This window comes from Saccopteryx bilineata, chromosome 9 (assembly GCF_036850765.1).
Source record: "Saccopteryx bilineata isolate mSacBil1 chromosome 9, mSacBil1_pri_phased_curated, whole genome shotgun sequence".
Classification (NCBI taxonomy): Eukaryota; Metazoa; Chordata; class Mammalia; order Chiroptera; family Emballonuridae; genus Saccopteryx; species Saccopteryx bilineata.
The window spans coordinates 36,611,227-36,639,034 of NC_089498.1; the positions used below are offsets into that span (position 1 = coordinate 36,611,227).

Genomic DNA, 27,808 nt, shown 5'->3' on the forward strand with positions numbered 1-27,808 from the left:
ACACGTAGAGATAGTATGGGGGAACAAGACAGTGAGTTCAGTGATTTGGAGCTCTGGTGCTGAGGCTGTGCCTTGAAGGGTCTGGAAAAGATTATGTTCCCATTTCATAGGCATGTTATCTTAGATGCAAAAAGACAATAGACAGGCTCACTTAAGGTAACAAGTGACCTTTGTCAAGGAAGCTACAGGCCTAGGACATGACTACCTGCCATGACCCACTGTTAGGAATTTTAAGGTTGTTTTTTTAATTTTAGAGAGGAGGGGGGAGAGAGAGAGAGAGAGAGAGCTGGAAGCATCAACTCCCATATGTGCGTTGACCAAGCAAGCCAAGGTTTTGAACTGGCAACCTCAGTGTTTCCAGGTTGATGCTTTATCCACTGTGCCACCACAGGTCAGGCAGGAATTTTTATGTTCAGACCATCCTATGTGGTTATTACTTTCAAACCCAGAGTTCGAAGGCCCACCCACCATGCAGGCCTCCTCTGAGCTAGTCAGGTTTACGATGTGGACCCTTTTCTGTCCACAGTAAGAATGGGTGAGGGCAGGAAGCCTGGGTGGGGGAACACGGGGCAGGTATAATCTCCGTGTCACACCATGTCACAGGGCGGGAGCCTGAAGCAGCTGGAGCAGGAGTAACCTGTCATCACCCAGGGACTGCAACTGAGTCCAGTGAGGTGCGGGAGCGGCCGGTGTGACCGAGGCTGCCCACTGCTCCTGGCTCTTCTGCAGCTCACCCTCCTAGAATGCCCACCATGCTGCTGTGCAGGAGCACCTGCCCTCCGGGCTGGGGAGGAGCTTCATTCCAAGCCTGCACTGTGGAGAAAGGCCACGGACCCTGGAGGGGCAGATCGGCCCACTGCCAGGAGGTTCTAAATCTTGCTTGCATCCCAGCATGTTGCCACAAAAAGCAAGACAACAGTTAAAAGCAAGTATGAATAATCTGTTAGTCAAAATGAAGTACAAACACAAATTTGGACATTAAAATTTGTTTCAATTTATATAAATAAAGGGAAATATTCTACTTAAATAATAATTCATCTGGGTCTTCTTGAACCACACAAATTTCTTCCATGGGAGTCTGCTGATTGTGAGGCCAGCAACTCTTCTCACACGTGTATATTAGAATTGTTCCAAATTCCACAGAAACACCTGAAAAATATAACACATTAAGGATTTCAGCAAAAAGGAAGTGTTATGAAATACACTCAATATTTGAGTTTGCTTAGCGGCGAGTTCAAACTCTGGAGCCAGACTGCCTGGGGTGATATTCCAGTTCCCACCTTGGGCACATGACTTCACCTCTCTGTAAGAATGATTGTTTCATCCTGACATTAAGATTGTTGTAGGCCCTGGCTGGTTGGCTCAGTGGTAGAACGTCGGCCTGGCGTGCAGGAGTCTTGGGTTCAATTCCCGCCCAGGGCACACAGGAGAAGCACCCATCTGCTCCTCCACCCCTCCCTCTCTCCTTCCTCTCTGTCTCTCTCTTCCCCTCCTGCAGACAAGGCTCCACTGGAGCAAAGTTTGCCCGGACGCTGAGGATGGCTCTGTGGCCTCTGCCTCAGGCGCTAGAATGGCTCTGATTGCAGCAGAGCGACACCCCAAGATGGGCAGAGCATCGCCCCCTGGTGGGCATCTCGGGTGGATCCTGGTCGGGTGCATGCAGGAGTCTGTCTGACTGCCTCCCCGTTTCCAGCTTTGGGGGGAAAAAAAAAAGATTGTTGTGAGGGCATTAAATAAACTAATTCAGATAAGATACTTAGAACATAGCCTGGCACATCTTACATGTTCATCATCAACAAATAGTTTAAGAAATTAGGTGATGATAAAAGGAAAGAAGAAAGATGGCTCAATATCAGGATAACTGGTGTTGATATAGGGAGTGATTTTACATTACAAGCTAAAGAAAATAATTATGTAAAGTAAAATCAGTGCTCACTAACTCAGTTACAACACAGCCACCCTCTTTCCTACAATAAATGACTACTGAAGACAAAAAGCAGATGTAACAGGAAAATATATTTTAAATATAAACAAAAATCTAAACAAGTCTTCATTATAACCATCAAGGCTATCTGACATTGAAAATCATTTAAAAATAGGCCACTCTAATATAATACCCTATCTCTATGGAAGGATTCAGGCAAAAAATAGAAAGTAAATCTTAAGAGTTCATAGAAATTTAACAATGAATGGAGCCATGAAAGACGGTACCAAGAAAACACGAGCAGCCTGACCAGGCAGTGGCACAGTGAATAGAGTGTTGGCCTGGGTCCTGAGGACCTAGCTTCGAAACCCTGAGGTAGCCGGTCTGAGCATCGGGTTGCCAACTTGAGCACGGGATCATAGACATGAATGACCCTATGGTCACTGGCTTGAGCCCAAAGGTTGCTGGCTTGAGCAAAGGGTCACTGGCTTGGCTGGAGCCCCCTGGTTAAGGCACATATGTGAAAGCAATCAATGAACAGCTAAAGTGTCACAACAAAGAATTGATGCTTCTCATCTCTCTCCCTTCCTGTCTGTCCCTGTCTGTCCCCCACACCCACAAAAAAAAGAAAACATGAGCACCAACGACTATTAATATCAGAACAGGAAGCTAGGATGATGGGATGAAGTGGGCAACTGGTTTGAAGCAGCCAAGGAAAAATACATTAAAAAAAACTATATATACACACACACACACAGCCTAACCTGTGGTGATACAGTGGATAAAGCGTTGACCTGGAACACTGAAGTCACCAGTTTGAATCCCTTGGCTTGCCTGGTGAAGGCACATATGATTCCTGCTCTTCCCCCCTTCTCTCTCTTTCTAAAAATGAATAAATAAAATCTAAAAAAATAAATATGTAGGTATGGGCTGACCTGTGGTGGCACCAGTGATAAAGCATTGACCTAAAACACGGACGTCTGCGGTTTGAAACCCTGGGCTTGCCCAGTCAAGGCACATATGGGAGTTGATGCTTCCTGCTCCTGCCCCCATATGCCCTCCCCCCGAAATGAATAAATAAGGTCTTAAAGAATTAAAAAAATGAATATAGGCAGGTATGCCTGTGGCACAGTGTATAAAGTGTCTGGAATGCTGAGGTCGCCAGTTCAAAACCCCAGCTTGCCCGGTGAAGGCACATACAAGAAGCAATTACTATGAGTTGATGCTTCCCGCTTCTTCGCCTCCTCTCTTCTAAAATCAACTTTAAAAATTGTAAGCAGGAAGAGTGGAAAAAAAGTGATCCAACACAAAAGAAAAAAGGCCAAAATACAGCTGATTTTGGAGAAATAACCTAGGGTATTTAAAATAATTTCTGCCTGACCCAGCGATGGTGTAGTGGCTAGAGCATCAGACTAGGATGCAGAGGACCCAGGTTCGAAACCCCAAGGTCGCTTGCTTGAGCATAGGCTCATCCGGCTTGAGCATGGGCTCACCAGCTTGAGCATGGGGTCACCGGCTTAAAGCCCAAGGTCGCTGGCTTGAGCAAGGGATCACTCGCTCGCTGTAGCCCCCTGGTCAAGGCACATATGAGAAAGCAATCAATGAACAACTAAGGTACCGCAATAAAGAACTGATGCTTCTCATCTCTCTCCCTTCCTGTCTGTCTGTCCCTATCTGCCCCCCACCCCGACTCACTCTGTCAAAAAAAAAAAAATTCTAACAAGAATGTGTAATGGGGACAGGAGAATGCTGGAGCCTCATAAGTAGTATCCAGCAGGACAGGAAAAACAGCAGTGCAAGAAATAAAATGCCAAGTAACTCAGCAGTGTCCATGAAGCCTGAGCCCAGAGACCTGTCACAATTGGGGGGTAGGGAGGGGCTGGAGAAAGAGTCAACATACAAAAGTCAAAACGGCCCCATTACACATCTAATGAAAAATAACCGAAACCACAGGAACATGTAATTACAGGTAGAAAGAAGAGTTGAGGGCCCCAGCTGGATGGCTAGCATCATCCTGAAGCACAGAGGTTGCTGGTTAGATCCCTGGTCAGGGCACATACAGAAACAGATCGATGTTCCTGTCTCTGTCTCTCCCTTCTTCTCTCTCTCAAGTCAATAAAATAAGCATTTGAAAAAATAAAAGAAAGAAGACTTGAGAGAGACTCAATGAATGCAGAGGAAAAGTTAAAGATGTTAACATGGATTTAAGAGGAGAAAGGGGACTAAAATTGGTATTGCTTCAGCAGAATAGCTAAAAATGCAACAAAAAGAGATATTTAGGCCCTGGCCGTTGGCTCACTGGTAGAGCCTCACCCCGCGTGTAGATGTCCTGGATTTGATTTCCAGCCAGGACACATAGAAGAAGCGCCTCATCTGTTTCTCCACCCCTTCCCATCTCATTTCTCTCTCTTCTCCTCCCCTCCTGCACCCATGGCTTGATTAGTGAGCTGGCCCTGGGTGCTGAGGATGCCTCCATGGCCTCTGCCTCAGTCCCTAAAAAATGGCTCCAGTTGCAAAGGAGCTGGGGCCCCAGATGGGCAGAGCATCGCCTCCTAGTGGGCTTACTGGGTAGATCCCAGTCACGGCGCACACGGGGAGTCTGTCTCTGCCTCCCCTTCTCTCACTGAATTTAAAAAAAAAGATATTCAGAAATTAAAAGGAAGAAACACTAAATATCTAGGTCTAAAACCTATTTTTCCCCATGATAAAAGGATTATAGAACAATGGGATAGCAAAACGTAACTATTGATAGTTTATTTCTCAGACCCAGCCATGGGAGATGACAAGAGGCAACAAGTAGAAGGGCTGGTGGGGCTCTCCCTGTAAAATGACAGCATGGGGCCTACAATATTCTGAAGAAAGTAGGCTTGCCCTGGCTGGAAAGCTTGGTTGGTTAGAGCATCAGCGTGGAGTGTAAAGGTTGCCGGTTCAATCCCTGGTCAGGGCACATACAGGAACAGATGTTCCTGTCTCTCTCTCCTGCTCTCTCCCTTCCTCTCTAAAAAATTCAATAAAGTAATACATTAAAAAAAAGTGGGGCTTAGCCTGACCAGGCGGTGGCGCAGTGGATAGAGTGTTGGACTAGGATGCAGAAGGATCGAGGTTCGAGATCCCAAGGTCGTCAGGTTGAGCGCGGGCTCATCTGGCTTGAGCAAAAAAAGGCTCACCAGCTTGGACCCAAGGTCACTGGCTTGAGCAAGGGGTTACTCGGTCTGCTGAAGGCCCGTGGTCAAGGCACATATGAGAAAGCAATCTATGAACAACTAAGGAGTCCCAACGAAAAACTGTTGATTGATGCTTCTCATCTCTCTCAGTTCCTGTCTGTCTGTCCCTATCTATCCCTCTCTCTGACTCTCTGTCCCTGAGGGGGGGAAAAAAAAGTGAAAGAAAAAAAGTGAGGCTTAAAGAATTTTATACATGGGTTGTCCTTCAAATACAAAGGTAGACAAGCATACACATTCTGAAATAAGAACACCACCTATGAGCCCTCCCAGGGCTCTATATTACTTGATAGAATCTAGCTAAGAATTCGATTCTAGAGAAGAATCAAAGTAAAAGATTTAGGTATGGTAAAGGTAAAATGTAAGAGTGGTGCAAACAGCCTGACCAGGCGGTGGCGCAGTGGATAGAGCGTCGGACTGGGATGCAGAGGACCCAGGTTCGAGACCCCAAGGTCGCCAGCTTGGGCACGGGCTCGTTTGGTTTGAGCAAAGCTCACCAGCTTGGACCCAAGGTCGCTGGCTCCAGCAAGGGGTTACTCGGTCTGCTGAAGGCCCGCGGTCAAGGCACATATGAGAAAGCAATCAATGAACTAAGGTATCGCAACGAAAAACTGATGATTGATGCTTCTCATCTCTCTCCGTTCCTGTCTGTCTGTCCCTATCTCTGACTCTCTGTCTCTGTAAAAAAAAAAAAAAGAGTGGTGCAAGCACCGAAATCATTTAAGCACAGAACTAAGACTAAGCAGCTGGAGAGTTATGGTTAAGAATACTTATAAAACAAACACACACACAGAAGAATAGTTATAAACCCTGATAAAGTAAAACTGATACTAAAATATGTGGAGGTGAACTACGGTATAAATTTTCTTCTTTTCTCCTTCTAGATTCTGTGATTCCTGTAACTGGTTATTTTTCGGTTTTAGACACAATAATTTAAAAAGTTTCCAACCAGATTTATGACCCATCTTCAACAAGTATTTTTATATATTTATGATTTCTAACATGTACTTTATATGCTACTCTTCTCATTTCTTCCACTATTATTTTTTTATTAATTTTTCTCAATTATTTGAAACAGTATTTAAACTTGCTGAATTTTAAGTCATTTTTAGAACAGCATAATATTTATTAATTCAGTGAAGATCTGGTAAATAAAACAGATTTTTAAAGATTTATTCTTGGCCAGCCTGACTAGTGGTGGCACACTGGATAAGCAATGACCTGGGACAATCAGGACCCAGGTTCAAAACCTGAAGGTTGCCAGCTTGAACACAGGCTCATCTGGCTTGAGCACAAGGTCACCGGCTTGAGTGTGGGATCACAGACATGTTCCCATGGTCACTCGCTTGAACCTAAGGTCACTGGCTCAGCTGGAGCCCCCCCCCCCATCAAGGTATATATGAGAAGCAATCAATAAACAACTAAAGTGATACAACTACGAGTTGATGCTTCTCATCTCTCTCCCTTCCTGTCTCTGGCTTAAAAAAATTTTTTTTTGCCCTTTTTGGGTAGCTCAGTTGGCTGGCGAGTCAACCAGATATGCCAAGCTTATGGGTTTGATTGCCAATCAGGGCACATACTAGAATCAGCCAATATTGAATGCATAAATAAGTGGAACAATAAATTGATGTTTTTTTCTCTCTGTCTCCTTTATTCTCTAAAAGCAATAAATAAAAAATAAAAAAGAAGTAAAGGCCTTCCTAATGTCAGTTACTAGAGGGGACTAGTTTTACTTTTTTATATATTTATTATTTTAGCAATGATTTTTAAAAATTGATTAATTTTAGAGAGTAGAGAGAGAAAGGATGGTGGGGAGAGGAACAGGAAGCATCAACTTGCTTTTCGTATGTGCCTTGACCAGGGAAGCCCAGGGTCCTGAATGAGCAACCTCAGCGTTCCAGGTTGATACTTTATCCACTGCGCCACCACAGGACAGGCATATGGAAATATTTTTGAGGGCGAGTTTATTTTCCTCTCCTTTCCTCTAAACATATTTTATATGTACTCAAACACATTAATAAATACACATGTAAAACAGTTTTTTAGACAAAAATAGGCATACTGTTTTATAGTCTCTTTCTTTCTCATATAATTGGGGAATTTTTCCATGTCAACATATTAGAATTTTTTTGCAAATAGCTTTTACGAGATGTAATTGGCATATACCAAAACTATACACACACACACACTCACACACACACACACACACACATATATTTAAAGATTTTATTTATTTATTTTAAAGAAAAGAGAGCAAGAGAAAGAAGGGGCAGAAGAGCAGGAAGCATCAACCCCTATATGTGCTTTGACCAGGCAAGCCCAGGGTTTGAACCAGCGACCTCAGCATTCCAGGTTAACACTTTATCCACTGCACCACTACAGGTCAGGCTATTTATTGATTTTAGAGAGAGGAAGAAAGAGAAAAAGGCTAGGGACAGGAACAGGAAGCATCAACTTGTAATTGCTTTTCATTTGTGCCTTGACTGGGCAAGCCCAGTGCTTTGAACCAGCGACTGCAGCATTCTAGGTCAACACCTTATTTACTGTGCCACCACAGGCTAGGGAATAGTCTTTCATTTTAAAATAATTCCCAATGAGTACCATAAATTCACAAACTTAAATAAAGGCCTTATTACCTAAATTAGCACTTCTTAGTATGCTGACCAGTGCTGGCATAAGCTGAAACTCAAATATCCTCTGGGATCCACAGTGACTGCAGGCTGGGAGCTCAGTGACTTCTGATGTAGAACAGGTCAAAAAAAGTGGTTCTCCACTCCAGGAATACCTAAGTCAAGGATACAAAAAACACTGAGTCAGGACCTCATCATGCAAGTCACAATCCAACATCTACCAGCTCACTTTGCAGACAATGTTCCTTTCTTGCAGAGTATCAGGCATAGGCCCAAAACACTACAGGCAGGCCTGTAAAGCACTGCAAAATATCTTAAGTTTATCAATACCTGATTCAGACTTTGGATGAAGGCACTAAAGCCAAGTGGAATTAAATCTAACAATGCCACAAAACCTACACTCAGCTCAACTGTAAATTAAATGGACTCAGAACCCCTCACTACTGGCATGCCCCTCTACAGAGTATATATTTACTTCAGTATCTATATTTTTTCACCGTACAATTTCTGGTAAATAATTTAAAAAAATTAATAGATATAAAAAGATGAAAAATTTAATCATAAGGCAAGTCAATACAAGGAGACTCACAAACAAGATTATGAAATGATCAGACCAAGACTTTATTTTATTTTTTAGATTTTATTTATTCACTTTGAGAGAGAGAGAGAGAAGGGGAAGCATCGCCTCCTTATGTGCCTTGACCAGGTGAGCTCAGGGTATCAAACAGGCAACCTCAGCATTCCAGATTGATACTTTATCCATTGCGCCACCATAGGCCAGGCCAAACAAAAGTTAGTGTGGTTTTTTGTTTTTGTTTTTTGTATTTTTCCGAAGTGAGAATTGAGGGGTGGCAAACAGGCACCCACATGCGCCTCATCGTGATCCACCGGCATGCCCACCAGGGGACGATGCTCAGCCCATCTGGGGCACTGCTACACTGCAACCGGAGCCATTCTAGCGCCTAGGTGGAGGCCATGGAGCCGTCCTCAGCACTCGGGCCAACTTTGCTCCCATGGAGCTTTGACTGCAGAAGGGGAAGAGAGAGATAAAGAGAAAGGAGAGGGGAAAAGGTGGAGAAGATAGGTGCTTCTCCTGTGTGCCCTGACCGGGAATTGAACCTGGGACTTCCACATGCTAGGCCAACGCTCTACCGCTGAGCCAACCCGCCAGGGCTGTGTGTATGTGTTTTTTTTGGGTTTTTTGTATTTTTCTTAAGTTGGAAACGGGGAGGCAGTCAGACAGACTCCCGCATGTGCCTGACCGGGATCCACCCGGCATGCCCACCAGGGGGCGATGCTCTGCCCATCTGGGGTGTTGCTCTGCTGCAACCAGAGCCATTCTAGCACCTGAGGCAGAGGCCACAAAGCCATCCTCAGTGCCTGGGCCAACTTTGCTCCAATGGACCCTTGGCTGCAGGAGGGGAAAGAGAGAGACAGAGAGAAAGGAGAGGGGGAGGGGTGGAGAAGCAGATGGGCGCCTCTCCTGTGTGCCCTGGTCGGGAATCAAACCTGGGACTCCTGCATGCCAAGCCGACGCTCTACCACTGAGCCAACCGGCCAGGGCCTGTGTGTGTGTTTTTCAGAGCATTTTCAGTCATCACCTCATTTAATTCTGATAGAAAACCTATGAAATGGGTATTTGTATCATTATCCTTATTTTAGAAATAAGGCATTGACAATAAAAAGCAGCCCTGGCCGGTTTGCTCAGCAGTAGAGTGTTGGCCTGGCATGTGGAAGTCCCGGGTTCAATTCCCAGCCAGTGCACACAGGAGAAGCGCCCATCTTCTTCTCCACCTTTCCTCCTCTCCTTTCTCTCTTTTTCTTCCCCTCCTGCAGCCAAGGCTCCAGTGGAGCTAAGTTGGCCCAGGCACTGAGGACAGCTCAGTGGCCTCACGTCAGGCGCTAGAATGGCTCCAGTTGCAATGGAGCAACAGCCCAAATGGGCAGAGCATTGCCCCCTAGTGGGCATGCTGGGTGGATCCCAGTCGGGTGCATGCGGGAGTCTGTCTCTCTGCCTCCCCAGTTGTCACTTCAGAAAAATACAAAAAAACCCCACAAAACCCAAAAACCAAAGAAGGTTAAGTGCCTTGCCCAAGGACCCACAATTAGAAATGGAAGACCTAGGCACTGAACTTCCAAGGCCTTGGATTCAATACCCTATGAGTACTTGTTACTTACTACAAAAGTAATATGTCTTCAGTATACAAAACTTGTAAAGTAGTAAAGATTTAATTATCAAGATATAAATCAAACTGACAAAGACACGCTCTGTAGTCCCAGAAAAACCAAGACTCCTGTGCTCAAGATAACTACCTCCTAAACCTCCATCTTCAGAATAGCATCAACACTTGTCCAACCTCACAAGCCAGCATATACAAATACCTCAGAAATCTATCCCCTACTTCCCATATCGTCTGCCTTGCTCCAAGCCCTTCTACCATCTCATCTGGATTCCCTTTCTCAGAAGGATCATAACACTTCCCTGACATCCACTGGCCACAAAATAACATACAAATTCTGTAAGTAAGAAATGGATTGAGTCTGACTGACTGGTGGTGGTGCAGGGGATAGAGCCTCAACTTGGGATGCTGAAGTCACAAGTTTGAAACCCCAAGGTTGCCAGCTTGAGCACAGGCTCAACAGCATGATCCCAAGGTCTCTGGCTTGAGTCCAAAGGTCGCTGGCTTGAAGCCTAAGGTCTCTGGCTTGAGCAAGGGGTCATTGGCCTAGCTTGCAACCCCTAGTCAAGGCACATATGAAAAGCAATCAATGAATAACTTAAAATGATACAACTAAGAGTTGATGCTTCTCATCTCTCTCCCTTCCTGGCTCTCTCTATCTCTCTCACTCTCTCTCTGAAAAAAAGAAAAGAAAGAAATGTATTGAAAACATACCAGTTGAGTACTCAATCCAATCCATGCTAGTACTAGATACCAGGTATGAGGAATACTCAGTCTGGCAAGAAAGACAGACAAGGGTATGTGCCCTAAAGAAGGTCAAGGTATAGAGATGCTCTCATTTCAGACACCATGACGTCCAGCTCACTGAACTGCCCCCACCCACCACCATGCAGTGGGTACCTTTTTTCCTTAGTCAGTGACCCTTCTGTCACTTGGTTCAATGACCTTTAGTCCTTCCAGCAGGACTAAAGTCTGTCTCTTGGGCTCAGGGCCCAAGTCTGTCTCTTCTGCGTGTTGCCTTCCCCGAGGCACAGGTCTCTCTCATCCCTCCTCTGTGTTTCCTGCATACTTGTTCACAGCTGCACTGGGGCACCTGCCACAGCTACAACATTGTCCGCATCCCTGATCAGATGGTACTATGTATTCAGCACTGAGGACAGTGGTTATTGGCCCTCCTCCCGCATCAGCACCCAGTAACTCGTCCCTTTAGAGCAGGGGTGAGTCTCACTGGTGAAGTGGTCTCTCCCCAGCAGTGATCTTTAGCTGAGCCCCACTGCCACAGTGAGGTGCCACATGCTTAAAAATATTTGTTCAATCTGAAAATCCTGTTGAAGGTATAATTTGGGCATGTTTCTATGAGGTCTCTAAATCAAACAAGGAGGAACCTAATTAAAACAAGGAGAAAGAAAATAAACTAGATTTTAATAAAATTAGGATGCAGGAATCAAGAGTAAAGTCTAACATTTTGCTAAGTAGTAAAAGCTACAAACAATTTATATCAAGAACCATTAAACTTCAGAGCTTTGATTCTGACTTTCTATTCTAGAACTAGATTATGGGGACATCATTACAAATTCTAAGATTTATGAAAGAGATGTGTAATGTAGCACTGAAACTACAAAACAGAAACAAACTGGATGGGAGCACTCAAGTACCTAATGCTATATCTATAAGTAAAGGCAAAACACAAGTAAAAAAAATTAATCCAAATAAAGGGCTAATCTCCTTAATATATAAAGAGTTCCTAAAAATCAGAAGAACCAAGAACTTATAAAAAAATGGGTAAAGGATATGAATAGACAGAAAAAATTCCAAAACAGAGAAAGATGTCAGTAATACAAAAAAAAAGTAAAGTAAAATTATACCAAGATGCCTTTTCACCTTGAATTGGCAGAAATACAAAAGCATGAAGCTCACGGCATCGGTAAGGTTATAGGAAAACAGGCACTCATAGACTGCCCATAGGAATTAAAGTGTAATATATCGCCAACAGGAATTAAAGTCCTATGGGAGTCACTTTGGTGCTATCAATCAAAATTTAACTGCATATGCCTTTTGCTTAACTATGCCACCTGGCCCTGGCCAGTTGGCTCAGCGGTAGAGCGTCGGCCTGGCGTGCGGGGGACCCGGGTTCAATTCCCGGCAAGGGCACATAGGAGAGGCGCCCATTTGCTTCTCCACCCCCACCCCCTCCTTCCTCTCTGTCTCTCTCTTCCCCTCCCGCAGCCAGGGCTCCATTGGAGCAGAGATGGCCCGGGTGCTGGGGATGGCTCCTTGGCCTCTGCCCCAGGCGCTAGAGTGGCTCTGGTCGCGGCAGAGCGAGCCCCGGAGGGGCAGAGCATCACCCCCTGGTGGGCAGAGCATCGCCCCTGGTGGGCGTGCCGGGTGGATCCCAGTCGGGCGCATGCGGGAGTCTGTCTGACTGTCTCTCCCCGTTTCCAGCTTCAGAAAAATACACACACAAAAAAAAACCCAACACAAGATGTCCATTAACAAGAAATACTGATGAGGTCGCCGGTTAAAAACCCTGGGCTTGCCTGGTCAAGGCACATATGTGTGTTGATGCTTCCTGTTCTTCTCCCCTTTTCTCTCTCTCTCTCTCTTTTCCTCTCTCGTAAAATAAATAAATAAATAAATAAATAAATGCCAGGCCCTGGCTGGTTGGCTCAGTGTTAGAGCATTGGCCCGGTGTATGGAAGTCCTGGGTTCAATTCCCAGCCAGAGCACACAGGAGACGTTACCATCTGCTTCTCCTTCCTTCCTCTTCTCCTTTCTTCCCTTCCCACAGCCAAAGCTCCAGTGGAGCAAAGTTGGCTGGGCACTGAGGATGGCTCCATGGCCTCCACTTCAGGTGCTAGAATGGCTCCTGTTACAACAAAGCATTGCCCCCTAGTAGGCTTGCTGGGTGGATCCCAGTTGGGTGCATGCAGGAATCTGTCTCTCTGCCTCCCTGCCTCTCACTTCAGAAAATTAAAAAAAAAAAAAAAAAAAAGATATGCCTGACCAGGCAGTGGCGCAGTGGATAGAGCGTTTGTCTGGAATGCTGAGGACCCGGGTTTGAAACCCTGAGGTTGCCAGCTTGAGTCAGGCTCACCCAGCTTGAGTGTGGGGTCACCAGCTTAAGCACAGGATCATAGACATGACCCCCATGGTCACTGGCTTGACCAAGGGGTCGTTTGAGTCGGCTGGATCCCCCAGTCAAGGCACATATGAGAAAGTAATCAATGAACAACTACAGTTCATCAACAAAGAATTGATGCTTCTCATCTCTCTCCCTTCCTGTCTATCCCTCTCTCTCTCCCACACGAGTTAAAAATACAAAACAAAAAACCACAATACTGAGTGACATCAGAGGAATGGCAGAGAAAGATATCACCTTGATCTCTCCTTTTGAAGTTTCAACAATTTGAACAGCTACAACTCAGCAAGTGAACCTCAGCTAGGCAAGCATGGACACCTGAAAGGACTGTCCTGAAACATCTAAAGGTAGGCACACAGTGATGGGGCATGCAGCAAAAGAGAAGGACGCAGTCCCAGAGCCAAGCACTCCTGGCAGCGTTCTGGGGAGGGAAGAATCCCAGGGTTTCTTCCTGCTGGGAGGAGCAAAGAGACTGGGTGGGGGCACTCTCAGGAGTGCACCAGAGTGAGTAGTCACTGAGAATGGGGACAGGGAAGAAGCTGGGACACTACTGAACTCCTGCAACTGGCAGGCAGCTCATTCTTGGGAAAGAGAAAGGGAAACACAAGCTGCCATGGCAGACACTGCCCCTCTTCACCCTTAGTGTAGGGGTACAGAGAGTACCCTAGGACTAACTGCAAAATCACTGTGTTCCCTGGAGAACAGGGGTACTGTCTGCCTGCTTTCCAGTCTGTTAGGACACAGGAAGAACGCATAACACCCGAGAGTGCCACTGCCAGGAGGGATAACAAAGAAGGTGATAAAGCCCTCTCAGCTCACCCCACTCACAACAGGCTGCATCAGCACAGTGAGAGTTAACCAAGGGATTTCACAGAACTAAAATTTGTAATCCAGCGCCACCTACTAGAGAATGAAAAAGAACCAACCTCTTGTAAATATGCAATTAATAAAGTCAAAACCCCCTGGTGGCTGGCATGAGCCCCCAGGTCACTGGCTTGAGCCCAAGGTTGCTGGCTTGAGCAAGGGGTCACTCGCTCTGCTGAAGCCCCCTAGTCAAGGTACATATGAGAAAGCAATCAGTGAACAACTAAGGTGCCACAATGAAGAACTGATGCCTCTCATCTCTCTCCCTTCCTGTCTGTCTCTATCTGTCCCTCTCTCTGTCACAAAAAAAAGCAATCAATCAACAACTAAGGTGATGCAACTATGAGTTGATGCTTCTCATCTCTCTCCTTTCCTGTCTGTCCCTATCTGTCCCTCTCTCTCTCGCTTAAAAAAAAAAAAAAAAAAAAGAGCCACATACCGAAGTCTGCCAGGCAGAAAAGAAATAAATCGAACCCACGAATAACCAAGACAGTTCAGAAAGAAAAACGAAAAATCTCCAGATGGCAATCTCATCACATGAAAACTTAGGATATAAACAACAGAGAATTCAAAATTGAAGTTTGAGGCCCTGGTCAGTGACTCACTAGATAGAGCATCAGCCAGGCATATGGATGTCCCGAGTTTGATTTCCAGTCAGGGAACACTGGAAAAGTGACCATATGCTTCTCTCCCCCTTCTCTCCCTTTTTCCTTCCCACAACCAGCAGCTCCACTGGTTTGAGCGTGGCCCCAGGTGCTGAGGATAGCTCGAGTGGTCCAAGCGCATCAGCCTCAGGTGCGAAAAATAGCTCCATACTTGAGCATTGGCCACACACAGAGTTGCAGGGTAGATCCTGATTGGGGCTCATGCAGAAGTCTTTTACTAACTCCCCTCCTCTCACTTTAAAAAACAAAACAAAAACCCCCTACAAAACTGAAGTTTAGCCCTGGCCGGTTGGCTCAGTGGTAGAGCATCGGCCTGGCGTGCAGAAGTCCTGGGTTCGATTCCCAGCCAGGGCACACAGGAGAGGCGCCCATCTGCTTCTCCACCCCTCCCCCTCTCCTTCCTCTCTGTCTCTCTCTTTCCCTCCCGCATCTGAGGCTCCGTTGGAGCAAAGGATGGCCCGGGCGCTGGGGATGGCTCTGTGACCTCTGCCCCAGGCGCTAGAGTGGCTCTGGTCACGGCAGAACGATGCCCCGGATGGGCAGAGCATCGCCCCCTGGTGGGCGTGCCGGGTGGATCCCGGTCGGGGTGCATGCGGGAGTCTGACTGCCTCCCCATTTCCAGCTTCAGAAAAATACAAAAAAACCCCAAAAAACAAAAACAACAACAACAACTGAAGTTTGGCCTAACCAGGCAGTGGCGCAGAGGATAGAGCGTCGGACTGGGATGCGGAAGACTGGGATGCGGAAGACCCAGGTTCGAGACCCCGAGGTCGCCAACTTGAACACGAGCTCATCTGGTTTGAGCAAAAAAAAAAAAAAAAAAAAGCTCACCAGCTTGGACCCAAGGTCGCTGGCTTGAGCAAGGGGTTACTCCATCTGCTGAAGGCCCACGGTCAAGGCATATATGAGAAAGCAATCAATAAACTAAGGTGTCAAAACGAATAACTGATGATTGATGCTTCTCATCTCTCCGTTCCTGTCTGTCCCTATCTATCCCTCTCTCTCTCTGTCTCTGTAAAAAATAATAATAGTCCCTGGCCGGTTGGCTCAGTGGTAGAGCATCGGCCTGGCGTGCAGAAGTCCCGGGTTTGATTCCCGGCCAGGGCACACAGGAGAAGCGCCCATCTGCTTCTCCACCCCTCCCCCTCTCCTTCCTCTCTGTCTCTCTATTCCCCTCCTGCAGCCGAGGCTCCACTGGAGCAAAGATGGCCCAGGCGCTGGGGATGGCTCCTCGGCCTCTGCCCCAAGTGCTAGAGTGGCTCTGGTCATGGCAGAGCGATGCCCCAGAGGGGCAGAGCATCGCCCCCTGGTGGGCGTGCCAGTTGGATCCTGGTCGGGCGCATGCAGGAGTCTGTCTGACTGTCTCTCCCCGTTTCCGGCTTCAGAAAAATACAGAAAGAAAATAATAATAATAATAATAATAATAGTAATAAATAAATAAATAAAATTTTAAAAAAAACCTTAAGTTTGGCATATACTTAATGAGATGTGAGAAAACACTGATAGGCAGTTTAATGCACTCAGAAAACAAATTAATATACAAAATAAGTACTTCACCAAAGAGATTAAAACTTTAAAAAAACACACAGAAATTCTAGAAATGAAGAACTCATTATGTGAGCTGAAAAAATGAAGTAACAAGTATAGCTAAATAGAACTGGTCAGATAGAGGATAGAATCAGTGACATCAAACACAGGCAATTAAAGATGACGTAGAGGGAAGAAGAGAATCAAGAATTGAAAAAAATGATAGAGCTCTGCAAGAATGATCTGATTTCATTAGAAAGAGGCATATAAGAAATAAGAATAATAGATAAAACAGAAAAAGAATAGAGGGAGAAGGGAAAGGGGAGGCTATTCAGACAAATAGAGAACTTCCCAAACCTATGGAAAGACTTAGATCCTAGAATCCAAGGAGCAAACAGAACCAGGTACCTCAACCCAAGCAGACCTTCTCCAAGGCACATTATATTTAAAAAGATGATTTTTTAAAAATTAATTGATTTACATTAGAGAGGAGAAACAGAAGGGGGACGGAGCAGGAAGCATTAACTCCTATATGTGTCCCGACCAGGCAAGCCCAGGGCTTCGAACTGGCGACCTCAGTGTTCTAGACTGACGATTTATCCACCAAAATTTTGTTTTTTAATTTGTTTTCTGAGTGCACCACCACAGGTCAGGTGGTACATTGTATTAAAACTGTCAAATATTAGGCCCTGGCCGGTTGGCTCAGTGGTAGAGCATTGGCCCAGCTTGTGGAAGTCCCGGGTTTGATTCGCGGCCAGGGCACACAGGAGAAGCACCCATCTGCTTCTCCACCCCTTTCCTTTCTGTCTCTCTCTCCCCCTCCCGCAGCCAAGGCCCCATTGGAGCAACGTTGGCCCAGGTGCTGAGGATGGCTCTGTGGCCTCCGTCTCAGGTGCTAGAATGGCTCCGGTTGCAACAGAGCAATGTCCCCGATGTCAGAGCATCGCCCCCTAGTGGGCTTGCTGGGTGGGTCCCGGTAAGGCACATGCAGGAGTCTCTCTGCCTCCCCTCTTCTCACTTCAGAAAAATACAAACCCCCCCAAAAAAACCTGTCAAAAATTAATGACAAAGAAAGAATCCTCAAAGCAGTAACATAAGAAGAAAGTAACATAAAAAAGGAAAGCCCATCAGGTAATCATCAGACTTCTCTGCAGAAACTCTACAAGCCAGAAGACAGCGGACCCAAACATTTGAAGTACTGAAAGAGGGATTACCAATGAAGAATAACATAGCCATCAAAGTTCTTTTTTTTTTTTTTCACGGAGAGAGAGAGAGACAGGAAGGGAGAGAGAAGAGATGCATCAACTTGTAGTTGCAGCACCTTAGTTGTTCCCTGAAGGCTTCTCAGACGTGCTTCGATCAGGAGGTGGGGGGGTCTCCAGCTGAGCCAGTGACCCCTGGCCAAGCCAGCCACCTTTGGGTTCAAGCCAGCAACCATGGGATCATGGTGATGAGCCTGCACTCAAGCCAGCGACCTCAGGGTTCCGAACTTGGGTCCTCAGTGTCCCAAGTCAACTCTACCCACTGCACCACAACTGGTCAGGCAAAGTTATCCTTTAAATATTAAGGAAAAATAAAAACTTTTCCAAATATACAGAAGCTGAGGGAATTTATCACCAGAGAACCCCCCTGCAGAAAATACTCAAGCGGGTCAGTCTACCTGATACAAAGAATAAACCATCGTCTGTCAGGCGTCCCCAAACTATGGCCCACGGGCCGCATGTGGCCCCCTGAGGCCACTTATCCGGCCCCCCGCCGCACTCCCGGAAGGGGCACCTCTTTCACTGGTGGTGAGAGGAGCACTGTATGTGGCAGCCCTCCAATGGTCTGAGGGACGGTGAACTGGCCCCTGTGTAAAAAGTTTGGGGACCTCTGGCTGACTGGTGGTAATGCACTGGATAGAGCAGGTTTGAAACCCCAAGCACTGGCTTGTGTGTGGGCTCATCTGGCTTGAGCAAGGAGTCACTGGCTAGGCTGGAGCCACCGCTGCCACATTTTAGCTCCACCAGGTAAGGCCCATATGAGGAGCAATCAATGAACAACTAAAGTGGCACAACTATGAGTTGATGCTTCTCATCTCAAAAAAAAAAAAGGTCCTGGCCAGTTGGCTCAGTAGTAGAGCACTGGCCGACCACTGATGTCCAGGGTTCGATATCTGGTCAAGGCACACAGGAGAAGCAATCATCTGCTTCTCCACCCCTCCTGATCCCCTTCTCTCTCTCGCTTCTCTTTCTCTCTTTTCCCCTCCTGCAGCCATGGCTCAATTGGTTTGAGTGCATCAGCTCCAGTCGCTGAGGATGGCTCCTTGGAGTCTCAGCCTCAGGTGCTAAAAATAGCTCAGTTATGAGCATGGCCCCAGATGGGCAGAGCACTGGATCATGGTTGGGGTACATGTGGGAGTCGGTCTATTTCCTCTCTTCTCACTTGGAAAAGAAGAAAAACAAAAGAATGGGTATAGAAAAAAAAGTACCTCAATATAATAAAGGCCATACCGGATAAACCCTCAGCCAATATCATACTCAATAGTGAAAAACTAAAAGCTTTTCCTCTAAAATCAGGAACAAGACAAGGATGCCCACTCTCCGCTTTTATTCAACATAGTTCTAGAAGTCCCAGCCAAAATAATCAGGCAAGAGAAGTAAATAAAAGGCATCCATATTGGGAAAGAAGTAAAGGTATCACTTCTTGCAGATGACATAATTCTGTATATAGAAAACCCCAAAGACTCCATCAAAAAACTATTAGAAACAATAAATAAATAAATAAATACAGTCAAGTCACAGGATACAAAATCAATATACAAAAGTCTACTGCCCTCCTATACGCCAACAATGAAACCTCATCTGCATTAGCTATTAGAGAAATGCAAATCAAAATTACAATGATCCCACTTCACACCTATTAAAAACTCAAAAACATTGGTACGTAAAGAGACAGGCACCCCCATGTTCATCACAGCATTATTCACAGTGGCCAAGCCATGGAAACAACCAAAGTGTCCCTTGAAAGAAGTCTGGATACAGAAGATGTGGTACATATATACAATAGAATACTACTCACCATAAGAAATAATAAAATACTGCCATTTGTGACAACATGAATGGACCTTGAGAATATGATAAGTGAAATAAATCAGAAAACTACATCACTTCACACATAGGTGGAATATAAAACTAAGACTCATGGACATAGACAAAAGAGAAGTAGTTACCAGATGGAGGGGGGGAGGGGAGTAAAGATGGCCAAATATCTGGTGATAAAAAGTGTTTTGTTTTGTTTTTTTAATTTTTTATTTATTTATTCACTTTAGAAGAGAGAGAGAAAGAGAGAGAGAGAGAGAGAAGGGGGGAGGAGCAGGAAGCATCAACTCCCATATGTGCCGTGACCAGGCAAGCCCAGGGTTTCGAACCGGCGACCTCAGCATTTCCAGGTCGACACTTTATCCACTGCACCACCACAGGTCAGGCAAAAAAGTGTTTTGACTTGGGGTGATGGGCACACAACACAATGACTAGTTCACATGCTATGAAGAAGTACACTTGAAACCATGTGTTCCTTATGGACCAAGGTCACCCCATTAAATTTAACTTCTAAATAAAAAAATATGAGTAAATAAGTAAACAAAATAAATACACAATAACTACCTATATGCATGAATCCAAATGCATAAAAAATAAGTGAATACAATATACCAAAATCGTGGCCTCTCAGTTTGAGGAATACTGTGGATTTCAGTTTTCTTGTTTTAGTTTCCTGTGTTTTCCAAACTAACATACATTACTTTTTATAATCAAGAGAAACAATAAAAGAAAATGTACCTTTACCTCAAAATCTGCTCCTGACAGGCAGCAATTCTCTTCATGAATTTGTAAAATACCTTATCTCCATTTTTAATTGTGGTCTTCTCATATTTTTCATTACCATCAACAGGAAGACTAAAAAAATAAGCAGGAAATACTTCTGAGTGTCTACATCCAGAGAATCACATTATCTAGAAGACGAAACAAGGTAATTTAATTTTTTAAAACAAAGTTAACATATGTACACAATTTAAATATCATAAATATATAACATTAATCCCCTGCCTACCCTTCTCCCAAGTCTTGCTCCCTAGCCATTTTCAACCCTGGGATAATTACCATATTTCCCCACATATAAAATGCTCCTATGTACAAGATGCACCTTAATTTGGGGGCCTTAAATTTTAGAAAAGGACAATAAGTACAAAAAAGTGGGAAATGCAAGTAAAAAATCTACAACGAGGCGCCAGTTGGCTCTGGGATAGAGCGTTGGCCCGGTGTGTAGAAGTCCCAGATTAAATTGAAGCACCCATCTGCTTCTCCACCCCTCCCCCTCTCCTTCCTCTCTGTCTCTCTCTTCTCCTCCCGCAGCCAAGGCTCCATTGGAGCAAAGCTGGCCAAAGTGCTGAGGATGGTTCCATGGCCTCTGCCTAAGGTGCTAGAATGGCTCTGGTTGCACTGGTTACAAGAGCAACACCCCAGATGGGCAGAGCATCGCCCCCTGGTGGGCAAGCCGGGTAGATCCCAGTTGGGCACATGTGGGAGTCTGTCTCTCTGCCTCCTCTGCTTCTCACTTCAGAAAAATACAAAAAATAAAAATAAAAAATAAAATATCTATGACAAAGAGCACAAAAACAAGCGTGAAAAAGTGGCAAATGCAAGTAAAAAAATCTACAACCACTGTATAAGACGTATCCAGTTTTTAGACCCCAAATTTTTTGAAAGTGTGTCTTATACATGGGGAAATACAGTATTTGCAATTTAAAAAGTCATTACGGCTTTCCCGCTACAAGTTGTGTGGAGTAGTTGTGCAGTAGGTTCATGGGCCTCTGAGACCTGAAAGCTGAGTTTTTCCATGCTGCCGGTTGTCCCAGTAGAACCCAAGCTCTACCTCAAGCAGGGGTCCCCAATTTGACTTTCCTGCACAGTGGGACACTCCTATCAGCAGGGCTGGCAGCCTCTTTGAGACTACTCTTGAGGAGGCCATAAGGATTCTACTTATCCTCCAACTGCCACCGGAGGAAAGACACGACCACACACAAGTTAGTTGCAAGAATCACACAGGCAGTTTATTACTCACAAATCCTATGGCGTGCCTCGGAACAGCTTAAGGGGGCCCCATCAGTGTGCTCCTCTCGGCTATCTTTGGTCAGAGTGGCGTGGAGACAGTCCACATTCTCATTGAAGTGTGGGTGGTGACTACTGCAGCAGGGGGGCCCCTTAACTTTAGTACCTTTTCTGGCCAACGCCTTCTAACAGGTGTCAATCTATAAGATTATCATCTCAAACCACCTTTTTTGGGAGTTTGGTTGCAGCGAGCCCTTTTTATATTAATCTACTGAAATGTTACATCAAGCCACTTTTAAGATGTTCCTAGGGAAGCCTCCTGTCTATGTCTATCCACAGAGTTATGACATCAAGCCACTTCTTATCTATATGTAACTTCACATACACACACTGAGCCCTGCATGAAAGGCAGTCTGTTTATCATATCTGTACACACTATATTAATTCCTATCCAGATGGCATAACTTTAATTTCCTTAATTGCTTTTAATATTATATCTTAATTACTTTTATATATCTTCCATATTTTTCTATATTTCTGTATATTTAATACTATAACCTTATATTACTGTAACACCGAGGACTACCTCCAGAGGCCTGGCAGCCGTAACCATGCCACAAAAAGAATGTATTGCATTACACTGTTACACCATAAGTGCTGTGGATATCGTTTGGGTCACCATGAGAAAAAGAGAAAGAAGGAAGGTTACGAGGCTCATGAACGTTCAAAGGCAAAAAGATGATGGGTCTGGCCCTGGCTGGTTGGCTCAGTGGTAGAGCGTCGGCCTGGCGTGCGGAAGTCCCAGGTTCGATTCCCAGCCAGGGCACACAAGAGACACGCCCATCTGCTTCTCCACCCCCCCCCCCTCTCCTTCCTTCCTGTCTCTCTCTTCCCCTACCACAGCCAAGGCTCCATTGGAGCAGAGATGGCCCGGGCGCTGGGGATGGCTCCATGGCCTCTGCCTCAGGCGCTAGAATGGCTCTGGTCGCAACAGAGCGACGCCCCTGGATGGGCAGAGCATCGCCCCCTGGTGGGCATGCCGGGTGGATCCCGGTCGGGCGCATGCGGGAGACTGTCTGACTGCCTCCTGTTTCCAGCTTCAGAAAAAAAAAAAAAAGATGATGGGTCTGAAGGCTAAGCTCTACTATAAACAGCACCATGCTGAGAAAATACAAATGAAAAAGACTATCAAGACTAATGAGAAGAGAAACACCAAACAAAAGAAAGATGACAAGACTCCACACGGAGAAGTACCTGTATATCTACTGGACAGACAGGGACAGTCCCAAGCTAAAGTACTTTCCAATATGATTAAACAAAAGAAAGCAGGAAAATGGGAAGTCCCTCTGCCCAAAGTTTGTGCCCAGGGAGAAACAAAGGTATTAAAAGTTATTCAAAGAGCCTGACTAGGCAGTGGCGCAGTGGATAGAGTGTCGGACTGGGATGCCGAGGACCCAGGTTCGAGACCCCAAGGTCGCCAGCTTGAGCGCGGGCTCATCTGGTTTGATCAAAGCTCACCAGCTTGGACCCAAGGTCACTGACTTGAGCAAGGGGTTACTCAGTCTACTGAAGGTCCACAGTCAAGGCACATATGAGAAAGCAATCAATGAACAACTAAGTTGTTGCAACAAAAACTGATGATTGATGCTTTTCATCTTTCACCGTTTCTGTCTGTCCCTACTTATCCCTCTCTCTGACTCTCTCTCTCTCTGTCTCTGAAAAAAAATAAAAGGTATTCAAACAGGAAAAAGGGGAAAAAAAGCATGGAAGAGGATGGTTACTAAATGCTTTGTTGGATATGGGTTTACTCGAAAACTACCTAAATATGAAAGATTCATTAGGCCAATGGGCTTATGTTTCAAGACCCATGTAACACATCCTGAACTCAAAACTGCCTTTTGCCTGACAATACTTGGTGCAAAGAAGAATCCGTTATCCCCACTTCACACAACTTTGGGTGTTATTACCAAAGGTACTGTCATAGAGGTGACTGTGAGTGAGTTGGGCCTTGTGACACAAGGAGGCAAGGATATTTGGGGGAAATATGCTCAGGTTACCAACAATCCTGAAAACAATGGATTTACTGGTCTGACAGCAGTGTCATACAAGTAATTCCTTACAATTACTGAAGATTATACACCAATCAGAACTCCTTTACTATGGTGTTTCTGAGTACTTCACACAGCTTACACATCTCTAATCATCCAGAAAATTATTTATTCTATTGTAAAGAATATTAAAGTAACTGTTTTACAAAAATAAAATAAAAATAGTAAGTCATTATGACCTGACCAGGCAGTGGTGCAATGGATAGAACGTCAGCCTGCGATGCAGAAGACCCAGGTTCAAGACCCTGAGGTTGCTGGCTTGAACACAGGCTCACCAGCTTGAGTACAGTGTCGCTGCCTTGAGCATGGGATCATAGACATGACCCCATGGTCACTGGCTTGAGCAAGGGGTCACCGGATCAGCTGGAGCCCCCCAGTGAAGGCACATATAAGACAGCAATCAATGAACAGCTAAGGTGCCACAAACGAAGAACAGATGCTTCCCATCTCTCTCCCTTACAGTCTGTCCCAGTCTGTCTCTCTCACTAAAAAAATTAAAGACTTGGTGTTTAAAAATAATCCATAAAATGCCTGACCTGTGGTGGCGCAGTGGATAAAGCATTGCCCTAGAATGCTGAAGTCACCGGTTTGAAACCCTGAGCTTGCCCTGTCAAGGCATATATAGGAGTTGATGCTTCCAGATCCTCCCCCTGTTCTCTCTCTCTCTCTTTCTTTCTAATAAAAATGAATAAAATCTAAAAAAAAATAAATTAATTAAAAAAAAAATAATCCAGGCCATGGCCGGTTGGCTCAGCGGTAGCGCGTCGGCCTAGTGTGCAGAGGACCTGGGTTAGATTCCCAGCCAGGGCACACAGGAGAAGCACCCATTTGCTTCTCCACCCCTCCACCGCGCTTTCCTCTCTCTCTCTTCCCCTCCCGCAGCCAAGGCTCCATTGGAGCAAAGATGGCCCGGGCGCTGGGGATGGCTCTGTGGCCTCTGCCTCAGGCGCTAGAGTGGCTCTGGTCGCAACATGGCGACGCCCAGGATGGGCAGAGCAGCGCCCCCTGGTGGGCAGAGCGTGGCCCCCTGGTGGGCGTGCCGGGTGGATCCCGGTCGGGCGCATGCGGGAGTCTGTCTGACTCTCTCTCCCTGTTTCCAGCTTCAGAAAAATGAAAAAAAAAAAAATAATAATAATAATAATCCATAATAGAGAAAGAAATGAAAAGAGTCAAAGGGCATAATGATTTTTTTTTTGAGAAAGAGAGAGGGGCAGACAGAGACAGGAAGGGAGAGAGAAGCACCAGCCTTTAGTTGAGACACTTTAGTTGTTCACTGATTGCTTTCTCATATGTGCCTTAACTGGGAGGCTAGAGCAGAGCGAGTGACCCCTTGTTCACGCCAGTGACCTTGGGCTCAAGGTAGTGAGCCTTGCACAAACCAGATAAGCCCACTCTCAAGCTGCAGGGCTCAGGGTTTCAAATCTAGGTCCTCTGTGTCCCAGTCCAATGCTCTATCCACTGCGCCACTGCGTGGTTAAGCCAAATGGTATTTTTCTAACTTACCTGTCTCAGCTATACATTTAGAAACAGAAAACAAAGTTAAAGAGATAGTAAACACATCTTTTGCAAATACTCAGTATCCCTAACTTTTGTTTGTTCATTTTCTTGAGGGTACTTAAAAATAGAGCAAAATATTTCAAGCTAACTCAAAGGTGGCTAAGATCCCCTTCTGTCTCCCTTTCTCATCTAAAAGCACAAAGTGCTTTTACACACAATTCTGCCTGAAAAAGTTTCCCCAGTTACTAGGGTAAAACTAAAGGATATCTACTGTGGCAGCTTTCTGTGCAAGTCTCCTCTTAACCGCAGCTGCATACATTCTTACCCTTGGGAAAGCAACTGTTCCAAATCAACTCCCTCTTGCTGTTGATATTCCCGGAGAAGGCTATGAGCGTGCTCTAGGCTGCCAACGTCCCTGTAATCGTCCTCATCTACCACACAGATGTAGTAGGGCTGGAACTGGGGCACCACAGAAGGCAAGGCCATCCCCTCCTCAGGAGGAACAGGAAGAGCAGCACCCAGAATAGTGTCCTGAAGGCGGAGGTCTTGGAGCTGGGTAGTCCAGTCTCTGTCTTTAGCACTGTTAGAATCATTTCTAAAATCCAAGGTAAGCTGTGGTGAAGTCATATCCTCATTGTCACTTCCCCAGTCATCTGCACCTTCACACCAATCCTCAGCTGCGAGGCCATTTTCCTGTTTCTGGAAAGATAACCAGTGGATAAGGTCCAAGCACACTGGGTGAGCTCACCTATTCCCTTGGCTTCAGCCATTTATCCCTTCACCTCCCCAAGGGAGATTTCACACCAGCTCCTTCCCCTCTGGCATACTCTAATTCACTTCCTAGACCCCATTTACTCAAAAGGCGTGTTGAAGGCGGCAAACAGTGTCTTTCCTTTCTAAGGGCAGTATGGCAGTTGTAGTACAGGGTCTTTTTCAACCATCTATTCCAAATTCTTTCAGTTGTAATTCATGTACAGTATTGTAGAATCTGACGGGAAAGACCTACATTTCCCATATTCCTTAGTGGCTGGGGATCCAAATACGATCAGTGGTCTGCTAATCAGGTCCACTACAGAGATAGAAACTTGAGGACATGAAGCAAAAGTCTGTAGATGGAGACAGAGCAAGGCTTCCAGTTCACCAGACCACACCTCAGCTTCCCAACTGCAGCAGAAGGGAAACAGCAGCTCCTGGACAGGCCAGCTCTGAGGGGTGGTTCTGGAGGTCAATCCTGGAGTTGCCTTCTCCAGCCTGTCCAATAAGTTAGCAAACGCCTTAAGTCTGCAACACCTTTAAAAAGTCAAAGTGCTTTTCTATTATTTGCAATTGAACCCTGATAAATATAGGCACACACCAGGATCATCTTTTTATTCCCAGTATTGCTAGTAGTATACCTAGCACATACTAAGAATTCAACATATATATAAAGCAACATTTACAGGCAAAAGGCGGCTAAATTTTGTTCTGCAGCTACCAACTTGCCTGACGTTCTGATTATTAAATTCAGATTTCGTCTTATTAAATTTGTTATATATAGCTCTGGCCGGTTGGCTCAGTGGTAGAATTTCGGCCGGAAGTGTGGAAGTCCTGGGTTCGGTTCCCAGCCAGGGCACACAGGAGAAGCGCCCATTTGCTTCTCCACCCCTCCCCCTCTCCTTCCTCTCTGTCTCTCTCTTCCCCTCCCACAGCCAAGGCTCCACTGGAGCAAATTTGGCCCAGGCGCTGAGGATGGTTCTGTGGTCTCTGCCTCAGGTGCTAGAATGGCTCTGGCAGCAACAGAGCAAGGCCCCAGATGGGCAGAGCATCGCCCCCTGGAGGGTATGACGGGTGGATCCCAGTGGGGCGCATGTGGGAGTCTGTCTAACTGCCTCCCTGCTTCTAACTTTAGAAAAAATACCAAAAAAAAAAGTTACATACATATCCCAGTAAGAATATTTTTTATAAACACAACCACGTATATGTACACACTCATACTTTTTCCCAAACAGAAAAATAAGTAAGCTATGCGCTCTCAAGACCTTCGGTGTCCAGTAAAAGAAACAACAAAACCTTAAGGAAATAGCATTTTATGGCTGTGTACATTAAAAGAAAGAACTAACAAAATCTTAAGGAAATAGTATTTGATGGCTCAGGAAAGAGTGAAAAACATTCCAAAAGACTTGAAAGAACACGGCTTAAGTTTTTTATCTTAAACGATATTCTGGAAAATCAGCTCAAATCACAGCAAATCCTAACATGCATAACGCTTTACCTGAGTGACCGGCGCTTCTTCCTCTCGCATCTGCAGGAACTGGGAGCGGAATACCTTCCAGCTTCAGGGTAAAGATAAACTACAGTGAGGGCTGCTCCGCTGACTGCCAGCAGGCTGGCCAGCCCCATCTTGGTGGGCGCGGTGCGGACCCCAGCTCCCGCCCACTCGGTATAAAATCGCGAAGGCAGCCCTGGAACTTTCCCACTTACCTGCGCGCCCCACCGCCGCCGCACGTGGTGCTGGGGCAAGCGAACACGTGCAGTAGCCTATGAAACGAGGAGCCTTCCAGCGGGCAGTACACCTGCACGACCAAAGCAAGCAGCTGCCTGCAACGTTCACACACTGGCCTCGGCGCTGCTACCGCGGGCAGGGCGTCCTAAGGGTAGGGGCGGCGCTCAGACCCAGACGGTCCCGGGATCCAGCTCACTCCCTCACCCCGCAGCCTTCACTGGCACGCGCCGCCCCCGACTCCGGCGCCCTATCTCACCGGAAGGCCGCCCAGCTTGCTGGCGGTCCAGGCGCTCGGCCCCGTGGCGCAGCCAGGTATCGGAGCGTCCGGAAGCCCCAGCAGCACTGGCTTCCGAATGGCCGCCATGACGACGGAGCGCTCTCGTAAGAAGACGGGCTACGGCAGCCGCTATGGTGCTCCCGTTGACGCACGCGCACTTCATACTTTTGCGAGCTGGCCCCGCCTCCTTAAAGCGTGTCAGAGTGG

General features: G+C 46.0%; 1 protein-coding gene and 1 pseudogene across 1 annotated transcript; one reads left to right on the forward strand and one right to left on the reverse strand.

The window, feature by feature from the left end:
* Window positions 1-919: 919 nt before the first annotated feature.
* Window positions 920-27,712, reverse strand: PDCD2L (programmed cell death 2 like). Its single transcript, XM_066242258.1, has 7 exons — window positions 27,581-27,712; window positions 27,303-27,469; window positions 27,094-27,154; window positions 25,168-25,541; window positions 19,975-20,085; window positions 7,782-7,930; window positions 920-1,149 (listed from the first exon to the last, which is right to left on the reverse strand). The coding sequence occupies exons 1-7, from the start codon at window positions 27,686-27,688 to the stop codon at window positions 1,019-1,021; spliced, it is 1,101 nt and encodes a 366-aa protein (XP_066098355.1). The 5' UTR covers window positions 27,689-27,712; the 3' UTR covers window positions 920-1,018.
* On the forward strand, window positions 21,849-23,329 carry LOC136313126 (ribosome biogenesis protein NSA2 homolog; annotated as a pseudogene).
* Window positions 27,713-27,808: the final 96 nt, after the last annotated feature.

What these genes read in the sequence shown, in the direction of transcription:
- PDCD2L (XM_066242258.1), bottom strand. Translation starts at nt 27,688, where the DNA reads ATGGCGGCCATTCGGAAGCCAGTGCTGCTGGGGCTTCCGGACGCTCCG. An exon ending in GAACAGTTGCTTTCCCAAGG is followed by an intron (nt 20,086 to 25,167) that starts GTAAGAATGTAT and finishes TTATTTTTTTAG; the next exon opens with TCTTCCTGTTGATGGTAATG. An exon ending in TGTCAGGAGCAGATTTTGAG is followed by an intron (nt 7,931 to 19,974) that starts GTAAAGGTACAT and finishes TCCTTGACTTAG; the next exon opens with GTATTCCTGGAGTGGAGAAC.